Raw genomic sequence first — 16,366 nt, forward strand, 5'->3', positions numbered from 1 at the left:
ATAGCACATGGGTGTCTTCACCGCCAGACCAAACACCTGCTGCTATATAAGCTATAATTTTACATGAGAAACAAAATACACTGGTAAGCATCATAATATGTGCTGGTGACTATTAATGGTTTTAGGAAGAGGTGGGGGTGTAAGTAAAATTAAGTAATGATGCCTGTTGCAGAAGGGTGGGCAGTGTCCTAGTTAATGATGTTACTACTTATTTTTCCACCGTTTGCCTGCTGCTTGGTTGTCTGCTGAGACGTATCACTGTCTATGGGAGGAGAGGAGGTCTATATGAAGACTCCGAAGGCTAAGCCTACAGTCCAGAGCTAAGGAATCCACCCCAGGGGGCTTTAGGGAACAGGCTCTGGGCGATTGCTCAGTTGATCATTCTAAATTAAATTACTGAGTGCCAACTCTGTTTGCTTTAGAGACACTTGGCTGGTGCATGCATTTTTCCTTCCTTTCTTTAACTTATTTATGAAACATCCAGCTCAATGTATTTAGTGAAGAAAAAAAAAATCCAAGACGTTGCCTAAAAACCCCGGTGATTGGGACTGCGGGGAAGTTGTTGCAGGAGAGACTTTGCCCTGTGAGATGATCTCAAGGGAGTGTATGTCCAGCCCCTCTCTAGACTGGCATCCATGGACGGGGCAGCTGGCCCTCCTTGGAGCCCCTTTGTTTTTGTTCAGTGGTGCTAAGCCATGAGATCTGACCTGATGCACATCTGAGCACCAGGTTCAACACCCAGTGGTCCAAACCCAGATGGTCCCTTTGTGGTTAACCCCCTGCAGGGGTGTTGGTAGCCTCGGTCTTGAGCCTTCCAAATGGGACTAGAGTGGCTGGGGGAGTGCCATCACCCTCTTGTTGGCTGCCCTTATTTTCTGTACCCACCACACCACCCACCCTCCCTCCTCCAAGTCTCCTTGGCCAGTGGTTCTCAGAGTCCAGTCCCAGCATTACCTGGGAGCATGTTAGGAAGGCACACCCTCAGGTCTCACCAGCTCAGGTGGGCCCAGCCTAGCCCTGTGTGCCTTAACCAGTGCCCTCTGTGCATTAGCCAGTCCCTTGACTAGTCCCCTTCGTGCATTAACCAGTCCCTTGTGTGCTTGACTAGTCCTCCTGGTGATGCTGATGTGACCTCGAGTGTGAGTCCCGCTGCTGTAGGTCGTAGCTCACACAGGCAGGGCAGGGTGGTGTCTGGGGCCTTCTCATTGATGTCACGCCAACTGTGGGCAAGCCTGGCCTTGGTCCCTAACTTCGTTTGACTCTGATTCCTAGCCGTCTTTTCTTACTTTCTAAGTGGTGTGGGTGATCGTGCCGAAGCAGCAGGATTGGTGGCTGCCTGCTCCCCTTCCAGGGCCTTAACGCCTGCACACGCCACAGATGCAGCCAATGGGGCACTCTGATTGTCTACGACATTGAGAACATTGCCTCCTCTCAGCCGTGTGCCTCGTGAGAGCGGCTGGTGTGTACGCCCAGCTTCATCTTCTTGCTGTGACCCTCAAATTTGGCTGCACATTGGATGCCCCCACTGCAGAAATTCTGATTCTTTGCCCAGGGCATAGCCCAGGCATCAGGATTTTTAAAAGTTTCCCAGCCATGCAGCCGAGTTGCAGGATCGCAGGATGAGAATGCCAAGGGCAACTGAGGAGGGGAGAGGAGAGGAATGGGTTGGGGCAAGAGGGAAAAGTCCATCAGCAACAGGAGGTGTAGGTTTTCCTAAGCAAGTTCCCCAGCAGCTGGCAGAGGTGCCCCCTTCCCTCCCCAGCAAGACTGAGCCAGGTCATTCCCAACACCTTGTCACACTGCACAGACAGCTACTGTCTTTGGAGCATCCTCCCCGCTTTGCCCTGATGACCATGAGGTGGGCAGTAAGTGGGGAACTCCTGGGTGTTTCTAACTTCAGTGCAAACCATGCTTGTTTGTCAACAAGCACAAAGGAGGAGACCTGCATGGCGGCTCAGTGGCTTAAGACTCCACTTGCGATGCTGGCATCCCATATTGGAGCGCTAGTTTGAGTCCCGGCTGCTCTGCTTCTGATCTGGCTCCCTGCTGATGTGCCTGGGAAGGCTGGAGGAGAGGGGCCAGGTTCTTGGGCCCCTGCACTTCTCCTTCACACGTTATCACAGTCATTATCATCCTGCGTTTGTGCCATTGTTTGAGTCACATCTGCCCTTCCAGCCCCACCTCCAAGTTCTGTGGGGCCAGGGACTACGTCTTTTATTTGCCGCTGGATTCTGATTGCCTGGTCCATGGTAATGTGAGATAAATACCACATGAAAGCATTAACTACTAAATAAGGCTGCGTGTAAGTGCTTTGGACAACGGGAATTTGCTTTGCAAATGGTTTTCTCCTTCATTTTACTGCTATCCATCGGGCTACCCAACAACCAAAGAGCCATCCGTGGCAGCTGAGGCTTCCAGGAAATCAGGCGAAACAGGTTGTAAGAATTGATTGACAGTGGCTCAGGAGCTACACAGTGTGTGGAGGTGTGGCTGCTGCTGAAGACAGGAAATAAGAAGTGAGCCAGGGTTGTAGTTTGTACCCAGCCTTGGTAAACAGCCCGGGCTCGGCATCCTGAGTTTTTCATTGTGAGGATCCAAAAGCCCCAGAGATGAAAAGCAAAAAGCGGTGTCCAAGGGGATGGCCTGCAGTTGCCTGCTGGGCGTTTGGGTTGTTTTGGTTTGGTGTTTGTTTTGCCCAAGCTCGTTTTCCTGCTCTGTTGGTGGATGCCCTGCCTGTGTGTGATGCCAAAGGGAGGGGCAGTTACCAGGATTCTGGCAGCCAGAACCCATCTCTGGTCTTAGCTTCTTTCAGGGCCCTGACCTCTGTCTTACTCCTCTGGACGCTACGCCCCTTTCTGCACCTCCCCTCAGCTCCCAGCTGAGCTCACCGTGGCTGCTCCTTTGCTTTGTAGTCTGGTATTCCAGGTGTAGCCATCTTCTGCTTCTATCACAAATTGCCCGAGGCTGGACACCCAGCCAAGAAAAGAGGTTTGCTTAGCTCAGTTACAGAAGCTGAAATACAAGGTGTCTCCTGGAGAGGTCAGGTCCATGCTAGGCACCAGCCCTGCATGTCCACGATGGAGCTGAGGCCATGGTCATGTCCTTCCTCCCCTCCCTGGGGCAGGCCTGGCTTCCAGCTCTGGTCTCCCCCTCCGGGTGGGGTGTGTGTGTGTGTGTGTGCAGTTTGCAGTGCAGGCAGCCACTGCCCCATCATCCTTAGGTGGCTTTTTTCTTCCTGCGACACAATCACTCAGTTTTTACTTTGCAGTGAGGTGGTCCCTGCCATGCACAGTTCTTTGCAGGCCGGATCAGGCTCCCCTTCCACTCTCAGTGGAACACAGCCCAGGAATCCGGAAGGTGAGCCTGAGCCCCCAGAAATGCCCACGTTGGCCTCTCTGAAGAGAGGGGGCTGGGGCACTCTGCAGAGCCTGGCCCCTGCGTCTCTGGTGACCTGGGAAGAGTCTTCTCCCTCTTCTGGGTCTGGCAGTACAGGGAGACCTGGTTCCTGCTGTAATGAGCACAAACTAAGCTGGCATTGATCTTACACCTGAAGGCCAGGGTGGTCACCCTTCTCCAAGTGGAACCAAAACCAGCTCAGAACACACATGCCCACTGGCTGGAAACCCAGTGTCACTGTCAAGGTTCCTGTTCCTCACCTCCTTTATTGAAGAACTCAGGTGGCTCCATCTGTCCACCTCCCACACCCCTGGTTCTGCTTCTCCATCCTCTCGCCCACTCCCCTCCCAGGCAGTGGAGCCGGCTGTGCCCACCTTGGCGTCTTCTCCCTGGGGGAGCTCAGCACTTTCATTCCTGCTTCCCCAGCCCAGGTCCGGCAGGGACCTTGACCATCAGGGCACGGGCCTGTAGGTGTGTGTAGAGTGAGTGTCTTGCAGGCTTCCAGGGCCTCCTTGTTCCTAAGAGACGCCGCCATCTCCTGCCGGAGCAGGAGCAACATAGAGGAGCAAGCGCATGGCCGTGCCTCTCCAACAGGTCACATCCCTGCCAGCTTAGCCGCAGAGTCCTGAGTGGGTGTCCAGCAGCCTCTCCACGAGGGAGGCGCTCACGGAGGAAAGCTGCGGGGGTGCTGGACACTCGTCGGTAGAGGTCCCTAAGTTAGAGCAGAGCCCACAGCATCACCAGAATGGACTTAGCCCCAGGGACGATTCCTCGTAGGTGCCTTCCCGGATGCCCATCTCGGGCTAGATATCTCAGTGTGTGCTGCAGGAGACGGAGACAATGTAGCCGGGAGCCCTTGCCCTCCCCTCAACTCACCCCAATCACACCCATAACAAAGAGACTGAAGACAGGTGCAGTGGATGGTGGGCCAGCCCTCACCTGGTCCATGCCAAGGCTACTGTGTGCTGGCGGGGGGGTGGGGGTAGGGGTGGGCAGTTGCATCCAAGGCATGAGATAGGGGCTCCTTCCCAGCCTCCTAAGCCCAGGGCGCATCACTAGGGAAGTTGGTAATTCTCATATTGCTGAGTTGTGGCTGTGACCGGTCCCTCCATCCCGGGCTTACTCTTGGAAGCAGATTCCTCTTGCAGTGCGTGGGCGGCTCTCCACGTGAGCAGGCAGCGCAGGGTGGTTAATCCCACTTCACTGAGATGAGGCTCCTCAGAGGAGCTGCAGCAGGCCTCCTGGCTCCTTGTCCTAGGCGGTGACAGCCCTGTGCGGCTCAAGGATGGTGGCTGTCACCTGACCCATCAAAACTCCACTTCTGTCATTTGTGAGGAAAGATGCAATCGTCAGGAGAGGAAACATTTTTTTTCTGCCCTAGGAATGATTCTTTTGCCTCTTAGCACAGCCCCTGTAAAGGATTGGCCTCCATGGAATAGCGGGAGGCAGCCGCGCTCGTGTGTTCTCGCACCAGCAAGATGGGTGGGAAGTCAGAACTCTGTGAAATTTAAAGATGCACCCAGGCTTTGAATCAGTTAACGCTTGAGGGATACTGGTAGGCATCCCTGGCGGGGAGGAAAGAAAGAAGCGAGTATTCCAGACCTGAATTTGTCAGCAGTGATCTGGGGTGCAGGACTTTCCGGGAAGCATTTGCTTGTTGCTTGTTGAGAATTAGGCGTTGGGAATAGAGCAATGCATGCAGTGCGGAGTCCCTGCCCTCCCTCGTGAACTTCCTGTCAAACGTGGAAAACCAGCAACTACAGCTGACGGAGGAAAGTGACGTGGGAGTGGGGTCTCTGGGGACACAGGCAGGACAGGTCAGTTAGTCTGGCGGGGGCGGGGGGGACATGGGGGAGATACTAGGGAAGGCTTCCTGGAGGGAGGGGCATTTAAACTTGCACCGGAGGATGAGTTAGAATCATCCAGAAGGGGGTGGGTTTTCTCCACCAGAGGAGCAGCTCGTGCGCAGGCCAGAGGCCAGGGGGGTGTGATGGAAGACGTCCTGCGTGGCTGGCGAGGGGGTCAGAGCCTGAGACATTTAGAAAGGATGTCCACCGAGATGACTTAAGGACAAAGGAACAAGGGAACTAGGGAAGGGAAAGTGAGCATCTGAGGAGGGGAGTGATGGGGGTGGGGGAGGGTGCTTTGTTAGACGGGGCCCTGTGGCAGGTGAGGGAGAGCCCCTGTGAGCGCACCCCAGGCCTGGCTTAGGAGCCGGCTCTCTCATTTCCAGCATGACCTTGAGAAAGGCACTTCAACTCTGCAGAATGGCAGGAGGAGGGGGAGGAGGGCACCCACAGAGCACCACCTGTGCACCGGGCACAGGGCTGGGTTTCCTGGTTCAGCGAGAATTGTTACAACAGTCTCACAGAGTGACTGTGGAATGCAGGGTCAAGCTTGTTGACAGGTCTGTGACCACCCATGGCACCTAGTAGGCCCTCAGGAAGTGCCAGCCAGGTTGGACTGTGTGCCTGCGGGACCAGGTGGGTTCAGTCCCGGGAACAAGGTGTGGTAGTAGAAGCACAGGTGAGGGTCAAGGTCACGGGCACAGACATGCTGTGCCTGAGTGCAGCTCCAGGGGCTCTCTATCTGGAGTGCCATTGCAGAAGGAATCTGATTTTCCTGGTGCATCAGAAAAGAGGTGAATGCCAGCCACAGGCACCAAGTGGGGCCATCGTCATGCGTGGGACACCCCCCCACACACACACTTTACCTTTTTTGGTCTGAATGCAAGATGAAGCTGAGTGCTGCTGGAATCTTAGAGCGTTGCTGCCCTAGGCTAACCCTGCAAGTAAGGAGTGAGGGGTCCCATGGATGAACCCCAAAATGTGGCCGCAAAGATCAGATCTGAACACCGAGCTGCTGGAAGGCTAAGGACTTTCTCCTTCCCACGATGGCTTATTAAAGGCAGGCTCATGAAGAGTGACCTCAGAGCTCAGCAGGGCACCATGGCCTGTGGGCAGCATTCAGTGGGTGCTCAAGCAAGTGCCGGGGAACTCACAGTACAGCCTCTGCCTCTAAGAAGCTTGCCCCTGGCTGGGATGGGCCTCCCTGCAGAACGCAGCCCAAACAAGGCCAGCTCCAGTCGGCCCTCACCCCCTATAGACACTGAAGTCGTAATTGCACTGATGTAGATTTTGAAAGCGACAGCCTTGTTCTGCTACCCCAGGATAAAAGGAGAGGGTGAGAAGCTCATCGTGGAATCTGCCATGGTCAGATGTTACAGAAAGGTATCTGAAATCAGAAGGACTGACATCTTCCTGCACACACACCCCCTCTTGCCCACTGTGGACCAGTGCCTCTGGGCTGAGCAGGTGCCTCCGAGCAGCCTGCTGTTCCCGTGGCGACCAGCATCATCCATCACAGGCGGGGACCCAGCCTGTTCCTCCTTCCCCAGCCTTGCCCACGTGGGACTGGAGCTCTGAGGAGGCAGCCGGAATTTCTCTGTGTGCTATTTTAGTATTGTTGCGAAGCCTGGGAAGTCTTTGTTCTCCAGGCTGGTTACGTAAGGTTCAATAGCAAATGCAGAGCACAGCCTGAAAGCTCCTGGAGTTTGTGATGTTCCCTCTGCTAACTTCTTTTCTGCCCACCCTCAGTTGTGTTCCTTTAGCTGCCCAAGAATATCAAGGCAGCAGGGGTCCCTTCCTGCTTCTTTCTGGATGGCGTCCCCACAGGCACGTTCTTGGACAAATTGTGTAAGGGAAACACAGCCCAAGGTGGATGGCGCCACTGCCTTGCAGGGACGTGGGGATGCTGGCAGTCACTGCAGACTCACGCTTCCCAGGGGAGAGGGCTTGTTGGGAGCTGGGCATCATGGCCTGGCTGGGGCTCCTCTGCTTAGGACATATCTACTGTAGACTGAGCTGTGCTGGGGTCAGGGGGTGTCCTGCTGGCTGGGGGGTCCTGGCAGGCCATGGCGCCCAGTCTGCAGGGAGCACAGACACAGGAAATGCAGCCCAAGGCTGGCATCCCAGTGGCAGCATCAGGAGCAGCCGGGGCTCAGGCACTGGGGTTTCCACAAGGAAAGGGGGACCTCACTGAGCCACGACAGCCTGCTTGCCTCCGGGGTAGAGGGAGCAGCCCTCATTTCAGGAGCTGGGAGACCAGGAAAGTGGTTTCTCCTTGTCCCTGGAGGGACCCCTGGTACCCCCAGGGTGAGGTCATCTCTGTGCCCGTGGGAAAGATCAGAGCTTACAGAGCAATTCCTTCTTTGGTAAGGAAATGTCTTCTGGTCATCGTGGTTTTGGGGTGCCTTGCAGCATCCCCCCGAACCCCTGATCCCCCCTCCACTCACCCTGGAGAGATTTAAAGACTCTGGGCTCCTGGGACACCTTTTAAATGTATCTTTCCATTTGGATTTCACTTTGTCACAACCAAAATCTCATGGCAAATGCACAGCCATTCCTGTGCTGACTGGTGTTTATTTGTTTATTTATTTATGGAGTCCCTGAGCTTCGTCAGACACTGGGCTGGACCCTGGGTCACAGCAGTGAGCACTGGGGGGTGGGTTCCCCCGTCCCTGGTTCCACCTGGCCCTGGCATCTGATGAGCTCCTGGCCAAGGAGGACTCAGGAGCCCAGACCCTAGGCGGACTCGACAAGGTCTCAGGCCAAGTTTGCTTGGAAATGTCAAGATCCAAGTCCTTCCTCTGTTATCTCCTGCTGTAAAACGCTCCAACACTTAGCAGCTTAAAGCAACACTGTCATCACACAGTTCTGTGGGTCAGCTTAATGGGATGCCTCTGACCCAAGGTTTCTCACGAGACCTCGGTCAGGCTATTGACCAAAGTTGGGGGCCCCTCAAGGCTGAACTGGGGGACGACGAGCTTCCAGGCTCACTCACACGGCAGCTGGCAGGGGTCTCCTCGCTCGATGCCCCGTGATGCAGCAGCTGGCTTCCCCCAGAATCCAGCAAGAGACAGTGACCACCCAAGATGGAAGCTACTATCTTTTGATAACTGGTCGTTACTTCTGCCACTTTCTATTCCTTAGGAGTAGGTCACTAGGTCCAGCACACACCTAAGCAGGGTGGACTCCAAGGCCCTGAGAACCAGGAAGCCAGGACCAGGTGTTTCTCCCACTGGCCTGGCTCCCCCTAACTTGCACCACACCTGCAGTAGCGACTCTGGAGACAGTCCCTGAGTATCCAGGCATTGTTCCTGCAGCGGAAGTGGTGGTGGTGGTGGTGGTTCCTCACTCCCAAATGATTCCAAGTTTCTTAAAGTCAGGAGCCGCCACGTGTTCTGTGCTGTTTATCTCCCATATAGACCAACCATGTGCCTAGCAAGTAAGAACATCTCCGCTCCCAGTGGCAAAAATTAACAACAGACCAAAGTGAACATGTTTTAAGTAATTATAGGGCTTGACATCCCTCTTGGCAAGACGGCTAGAGTAGCTGCATATAGAGTCAGCTTTTCAGAATGTCAGCAAGGTTGCATATACACCTGCCGGCTCCAGAGTGTTGGCCTTGATCCCCAAGCTTGTCTCTACATGGTCTCAAGGTGGCGGCTGCAGCACCAACACCACTTGTCCCACACCTGCATCCACACACACAGGAAGTAGGGTTTCTTCTTGTTTGGGGTGAAAAAGTTTTCCTCGCAGCCCCCAGCATGCATTCCCTTAAGGCTTGTTGTCCATACCAGATACAGGATCTCCTCTAAACCAGTCACTGCTAAAGAGGAACTGGATTGCCACAGCTGGTTAAGATGGATGGGTCTGGGAGAGGCCGAGGACTTTTGGAAATGTGTGAGGCTGTCACAGGGAGTGGTATTGGCATTTGGTGGCCCAGGACCGGGGTCATGCAACTTTCAGCAATGGTACCTAGCACAGTTCCCCCAAACAAGGAAAGAACTGCTTATCCCCAGGTACTGTGTGGTCACCTGGGTGAGCCTGGAAGCACGCCTTCTCCTGTGAGCCTTGCTGGCTACAGCCCTGGCCAGCAGCTTGAGTGAGGACTGGTGAGGTACTCGGGTCAGAGGACCCAGCTATTCTGCTCATGCCAATGCTGTCCCTGCTCGTGTAGCCCCATGGTTCTCAACAGGGGATAACGTGTGCCTCTCCCATAGGTGAGAGTTGTCCGCATTTGGAGACTCTCTGGGTTGTCACAGCTGGGGGCTGTTCCCAGCCAGGGTGCTCATAAATACCCCACTGTGTGATGGTGGTGGGGATGGTCCCCCCAGTTGAAAATATCTGGCTCAAAATGTTGATTATGCTGAGGCTTAGAGACCCTGGTTAGACCAGTTGTGAGTCATTCCTGGGCTGGGCTCAGCTGCTTGTTGGCCCAATTAGACTTGGTTTCTGCTGGTGAGGAGGAAGCAGGGATGGTCTTGGTAGATGGCCATGGGGCCAGCCACCATGGGTGCCCAGCAGGACCCCTGCGAGTTGGCTCATGTGTCGGCCAGTCCCTTGTCTGAGGTTCCCAATGAGGGAAGTGGCCAAGGACTGGATGGAAGGCAGAGTTATGGTTGTTGGAACTTGAGTTAGTTTTCTCTCAACTTTTAATCTCACTTCGACTCTCTACTTCTCAGTTTCGATTTCTATAAAATGGGTTTGTTAACGGTGGCCTCCATGCTGGGGTTGAGCACGAGCTGAAAGGGTGGCTGCTTCTTTAATGTGAGGAGTCCCATAAGATGTGTCTACTGCCATTGTTCCCTCGTTTAGCCTGAGAAGTGGCGCTGGTGAGTTGTCCATGGGGGCTAGAGAAGGTGTTACAGCGAGGAGAATGTGGCCATTAGGATCAGACTGACCTGCGTGGGCACGCAAGATTCTTCACCTGCCACAGGGTAGCCGTGTGCAAACCACGTCCCATCAGAGACTGGTATTAACCTTAGGGTTGTTGAGAGACCCCCACGGAACAACGCCAGGGCAGGCCCTCGCCAGATGGAGTTACCCCGTCCTCCACCTGCCTCTGTCGCCTTTGCCTTCTCTCCTGCAGGCTTCTTTGGGTGGGCTTAGGAGTGGGGCACTTCAGCAGTAGCATAGTCACAGGACCGGAAGGGACCTCTTGGCCAGATGAGGTGGCTTTTGGACCTTAGAGAGTTGGGCCCTGAGGGCATAAAACCTGCAGTTCAATTTAGCCAGGCCTGGGGTAGAGTCCTGAGCCAGGGTGCTTCTGGGAGGCAGACAGGACTTGTGTCATGGCACCGTGAGGGTTAACAGGAAGACTAAATCCAAGAGGAGAAGACAGTGCGCGAAGATCCAGAGGGGGCTAAGGGGCCTCCTGGGAACACGTGAGGGTGTTCCATGGAATCTGGAGCCGGCGTCAACAGAAGGCTATGCCCGGGCCCAACCCGGCCCTCCACCTGAGAGTATTTTTGGACATAAGCTTTACGGACATGCAGCCACACCTACTCATTTCCGTGTTGCTGCGGCTGCTTTTATGCTACAAAGACAGATCGAGCAGCTGTAGTAGGGGCCGTTACATCCTACAAAACTAGAAATGTTCATTTTCTGGCCCTCTATGGAGAAAGCGGGCTGATCCCCGGCCTGGGGGACTTCATCCAGGGAGACGGCCGCAATGAGCATCACGCGCCTTGGAGTGGGACCCTCCGACTGTGAAATGAATGGCACCACCTAGAACTGTGCGGTGCACAGCGTGTTCCACTCCACGTCAGCCCCGCCTGGGAAGAATGTCCTGCAGGGTTCTGTGTGTGTGTGTGTGTGTGCACCCACGTGCTCAGGAGAGGGAGGGAAGCAGGATCCTGAAATGTCAGCACCTTGCAGGGGACGAGAGTTCCTGCTGCGAGCCCACAGCGTGGGGTTTGGGGGAGGTGAGTCTAAATTTAGACTTTCCAAAGCCACTCTGGAATCCAGGGCCTCGGGAGTCCCAGGGAGGACAGTGGGCACCGCCACCCCCCGCCGTCCCCATCTTGTCTCTGGTTTGCCTCCACCTGTTAAAAGGCTGGATGGCCTTAAACAATTGCTGGAGCGTCGGTGAGGAGTCTGTCAGGAACGGAAGCTCCACTGTGAGGGAGTCCTGGAGGTAGAAATTTCTATTCCTGCATTGGACCCCAGTGCTTGCCACAGACACGTGCCAGCCCCGGCTGCCCACGCGGGAGGTCCCTGCATTTCTCCTGCTGGTGTCATCTGAGCACAGCTGACAGTGACCTGTCTGTCACCTCACTGTCACTCTTCCCCAGGTCCCGGGGGAGGAAGTCACACCTGTGACTCAGAGCAGCTCCCAGCCACCACCTCATGGTGTTGCTTTGCCCAGACACATGGCCTTGTGCCACTCCTCTGCCTGGGTGGATAGATGTGTCCAGATGTCCATCTGCCCCTCTCCAGGCCCCGATGGGCCCACACCTCTTGGTGTAATAATGTGCAAGAAGTGAACCACTGGTCTGAAATGTCTTAGGTATAACTCAGTCCGCCTCTGGAGAAAGGTGCAACGTTTGTAGTCAAAACAATAGAGGAATTGGAGAAAGAAGAGGCTGGGAAAGACCAGAGTAACGGGAAACAGGAATGGGGACCGAGCAATGGACAGACTAGGGCTGCCTGGTCAGCACGTCGAAATTCTAAGAGGGGCAGCAGCTAAGCAGAAGGTGCTCCCAAGAGGGTTCAAGTTCAAGTTCAAGTGTGGGTGCTTAGGGCTTGTGGTGAAAAGGGCCCTGATGAGCAAGCCTGGGGGGAGGGGCGGCTGGCCCTCTGGGAACTGATTTTGCAGCCGCCATAATTCAGGTCTTTCCAGCCCACAGGGACTTTTCTTTGTGTGACGTTATGCCCCAGCCTTGTGAGACTGGGAGGTGAGAGTGTAGAACAAGTTCAGTGTCAACCCAGGTTGGTATAGGGTAAATGTCAATGACAGGATACACAGGAACTCCCGCGGGAGTTTGGGAAAGGGAGAAGTGTCGCCGAGGACAGGAATGAAGCTGTAGGAGGGAGCAGGGCATCATCTGGCATCATCTGGATTCCGAACGACCCCCATCAGGGGAGCATTGCAAGTACCGAAGCAAGGCAGGGATATAAAGATGACATTTAGGGGCCCGTGAGGAAGTGGAGTGGCTGGAATCAGGCCTGCCGCTGACGGGGACCGTGCCTGCCCTGGGAGAGGAAAGGGAGAGTTTTAAAAATAAATGAAGCACCTCTTAATTATTCACAGCTGATCTGCATTGCAGCAGGTCCTGCTTTTGGCTCGCTCGTGATGTCATCCTCCTGCCCGCTGCTCCTCGCTGTCTCCCTTCACAGCCCAGCAGGAGCTGGGGCGGGAAGAAGGCTTTCGCATCCCTCTTCCTCGGGAAAGCAAAACTGGCAATTGCCTCTCTGGGCTGTGCCCTTGCGAGCCAGGCCAGGCTTGCAGGTAGAGGGGGAAAGAAGCTCCTGTTTCATTGCTGACACCTGGCTCAGGCAGGGGGAAGCGGGGGAGAGAGAGCAGGGGGAGCTGCGGGGGCTCCGGGCTCTCCCGAGTTAGGTACCCAGGTGCACTTCCGGGCACAGACTGTAGACTGTGCCTCAGTGGGTGGTCCCAGCACCAGCTGTAACTGGCCAGGCACCCTCAGACAGAGCGAATGCTGTTTGTGGATCTGCCTCAAATGTACATTGACCTCGTGGGAGCTGGAAGCACCAAGCCGGCACCCTCAGAGCCTTGGGGTCCCTGCCAAGTCCCCGTCTTCCAGTGCAGGTGCTCTTGGGCCCCTGAGGGTGGAGGGGCGGAGGCTGTTACTACAGGGCAACTGGCCAGTCCCAGTCGTGACTGCTGGTCAAAGAGGCAAAGAGGGCACGCCGGGCCCCCGTGGAGGACCATGGACTTGTTCGGTGAGGGTGCTTCCCAGTCTGAAATCCTCTGTGGTTAGTTTGCTGCTGGCCCCTATGGTCCTACACAGAGTGGGAGGACTCCGAAAGGTCTGACAGGTGACTCTAATGTAAGGCGGTGCTGAACACTGGCAAAACGGGGACGTGGCCTGAGCAGTTCCTACGTTCCAGACTCTGGGCAAATGCCATTGGAGAAGATCTGATTATTGAGATCGGCCACATCCCCTCATTTGCCCCCTTGGTTCCAGAGCATTGAGGTCACTATTGCTGGCAGAGTTGTGCAGTGTGCAGATAGCACAGTGTCCCTGCAGGGGGCGCCCTGCGGTATGATGAGGATTTAGAAGCAGCCTTTGTGCCCGATGCCCTGTTCTCTGCAAGGCTGTGGACTTCATGAACTCACAAAGCCTGCCACTCTCTCAGGAGCTCTGATTGCGCCTTTATTTCAGAGGTCTGAACCCACACGGCTAGTTTTGCAGTGTTTTCTCCCCAGTGGTGCAATACGTGTAATGTAAGCCACTAGCCACCGGGGCAGAGGTGGGGAGGGACCCACAGTCAGGATTGGGTTGACCTGCTGCTTTGAAGAGCTAGATAGCTCCTCCTCACCAAAAAGAATACAAGGGGTCTTCAGCAAGTTTGTGAAAAATGCATAGGATGAGCAAACGATGCTCAGACTTCAAAAGTGTTTTGCGCCAAAATAAACTTCTCTCTTTTTTTTTTTTTTCTTTTTTTTTTGACAGAGTGGATAGTGAGAGAGAGAGAGACAGAGAGAAAGGTCTTCCTTTTTGCTGTTGGTTCACCCTCTAATGGCCGCTGCGGCCGGCGCATCTTGCTGATCTGAAGCTAGGAGCCAGGTGCTTCTCCTGGTCTCCCATGCGGGTGCAGGGCCCAAGGACCTGGGCCATCCTCCACTGCCTTCCCGGGCCACAGCAGAGAGCTGGCCTGGAAGAGGGGCAACCGGGACTAGAACCCGGTGTGCCGGCGCCACAAGGCAGAGGATTAGCCTGTTAAGCCACGGCGCCGGCCTAAACTTCTCTTTTAATTCCACTTTTCCAGAAACTTACTGAAGTACTTGCCTACAGTTTACCACGCCAGACCTAATGTGGTACTGGGATTTCTGGGCAAAAAAAACATCCCTTTTTGAATGGGTGGCAATGTGCAATTCTTCTAATTCGGCAAACGTGCTTCTGCCGCTTCTGTGGACAGCAAGAGCTAGAGAGTCACCAAGTCTCAGTCCCCAGGCAGATTCTCTCTTCAAATGTCCAAAGAAGGCAGGAGAGGAGCCCGAGTGGAGAAACAAGATGATCGATCTTTTATTTTCCGTCTGCAACTAGTTCCTTTCTGCTCTCCGCTTTCCTAGCCAGTGCTGCTGCGTGTGCTTGGAGAAAATAACAAATTAATTTTGTGAAGGTCAGAAGGGGCAACCCCCCACCCACGGACTGCACGTGTTAGCCGTGGGGGAGCCAGCGTCAACATGAAAGGCACACATCTGATGGTCTTATCGAATGAATCCATCTTTGCTCGCACGCAGCAGGAGGGCTGCCGGGGTGGTGGGGCCATGCAAAGCCCGGAATCCCCTGAGCAAGCAGTGTTTCAGCTGGCTGGACAGATCAAATAACACTTGGGCTGGTGAACAAAAGACGCAAGTGGGAAGGTGTTAGAAGCTGGAGTGTGGAAATTTACCCAGTGTTGTTTCTTTGACAGGGAAGGAGCCTGGGTCTGAGAGATGCCACATTGCTGCGGCCTCTGTGGGTGCAGCGGAACTCAGTCTCCGCCAAGGCGGCGTGGATGAGGGGGTGGAAGACGATGCGGCCCAGAGCTGAAGGCTCCACGGGCTCCCGGCTGAGCGGCTGAGCTGCCCCTGAACTTGGAACGGCCATCAGGTGCAGCGCTCATGAGAGGTGCACGCCTTGCTCCCGCCTTCTCCACCAGTGCTCACCGGGCTGGATTGGCTTTTGGAATCCAAGGGGAGCTGCTAGAAAGAGGTAGAAAGAATCTTCTGGAAGCTTCCAGAACACACTGACGGGACCCCTTCCTACAGCTTAGAACACCAAGGGAGACTGTGATACAACCGAGCTTTGGACCATCTTAAGGAAAGAGACGCAGCTTGGCAAAGCTCTCCACTTCAGCCAGCAAAGGCCTCTGGTGACAAAGGACTCAATGGGACGGTTTCTGCATCTTTTGCTTTGAGGTCCATCGGGATTTAAAAACAAAGTTTCCATTCCTCAGATAAGGACACTGTTTTTCTTCCTTTCTAAGATGCCCCATCTGAAAGACGCTTGAGCCACTCTAAGCTTCCCAGCAGCTTCAGGCGTCGGCGCACAGCCCTCCCGGTGCAGGGTGAGACAGCCTGAGTCCCGAGTGGAGCAGCTCCGTGAGGACAGAGGCCATCCCTGTCTGCAGAGAGCTGGTGGTGGCGACCTCGGCAGGAGCGAAAGCACCTCTCGGCCGCGGCAGCTGACAGGATGCAGCGTGCTGGGGAGCCCGCTAGCCAGCACTTGGCCTTTCCCGACTGCCCCTTCCTTGCGAGGGCAGCCCCACATCACTGACCCGACCATGGCCGAGAGGGGCGACTGCCTCGCCAGCGCCTACGGGTATGACCTCGGCGGGCGCTTCGTGGACTTCCGGCCCCTGGGCTTCGGCGTCAACGGGCTGGTGCTGTCGGCCGTGGACAGCCACACCTGCCGCAAGGTGGCCGTGAAGAAGATCGCCCTGAGCGACGCCCGCAGCATGAAGCACGCGCTCCGCGAGATCAAGATCATCCGGCGCCTGGACCACGACAACATCGTGAAGGTGTACGAGGTGCTGGGGCCCAAGGGCGCCGACCTGCAGGGCGAGCTGTTCAAGTGCAGCGTGGCCTACATTGTGCAGGAGTACATGGAGACCGACCTGGCGCGCCTGCTGGAGCAGGGCACGCTGAGCGCGGAGCACGCCAAGCTGTTCATGTACCAGCTGCTGCGCGGCCTCAAGTACATCCACTCGGCCAACGTGCTGCACAGGGACCTGAAGCCTGCCAACATCTTCATCAGCACCGAGGACCTCGTGCTCAAGATCGGCGACTTTGGTCTGGCGCGGATTGTCGATCAGCACTACTCCCACAAGGTACGTCCGCCGGGCTGGCTGCTACCCGCAGCGCTCCGAGGCTCTGCCTGGCTCCGTGCTAACCAGGCGGCTCGGGCAGTGGCTGCAGGGTGTTGGAAAGATCACAGGGCTGGGAGGTGGGGGTC

The 16,366-nt window shown here is 55.5% G+C and overlaps 1 protein-coding gene across 1 annotated transcript in view; it reads left to right on the plus strand.

Moving 5' to 3' along the window:
- Positions 1 to 15,695: 15,695 nt before the first annotated feature.
- MAPK4 (mitogen-activated protein kinase 4) overlaps positions 15,696 to 16,366 on the plus strand; it is a 51,630-nt gene continuing 50,959 nt past the window's right edge. Inside the window, exon 1 of the mRNA XM_062200278.1 lies at positions 15,696 to 16,241. Coding sequence (XP_062056262.1) covers positions 15,696 to 16,241 — 546 coding nt within the window. The remainder of the gene's footprint in view (positions 16,242 to 16,366) is intronic.

The sequence above is a fragment of the Lepus europaeus genome, chromosome 9 (genome assembly GCF_033115175.1).
Source record: "Lepus europaeus isolate LE1 chromosome 9, mLepTim1.pri, whole genome shotgun sequence".
Classification (NCBI taxonomy): domain Eukaryota; kingdom Metazoa; phylum Chordata; class Mammalia; order Lagomorpha; family Leporidae; genus Lepus; species Lepus europaeus.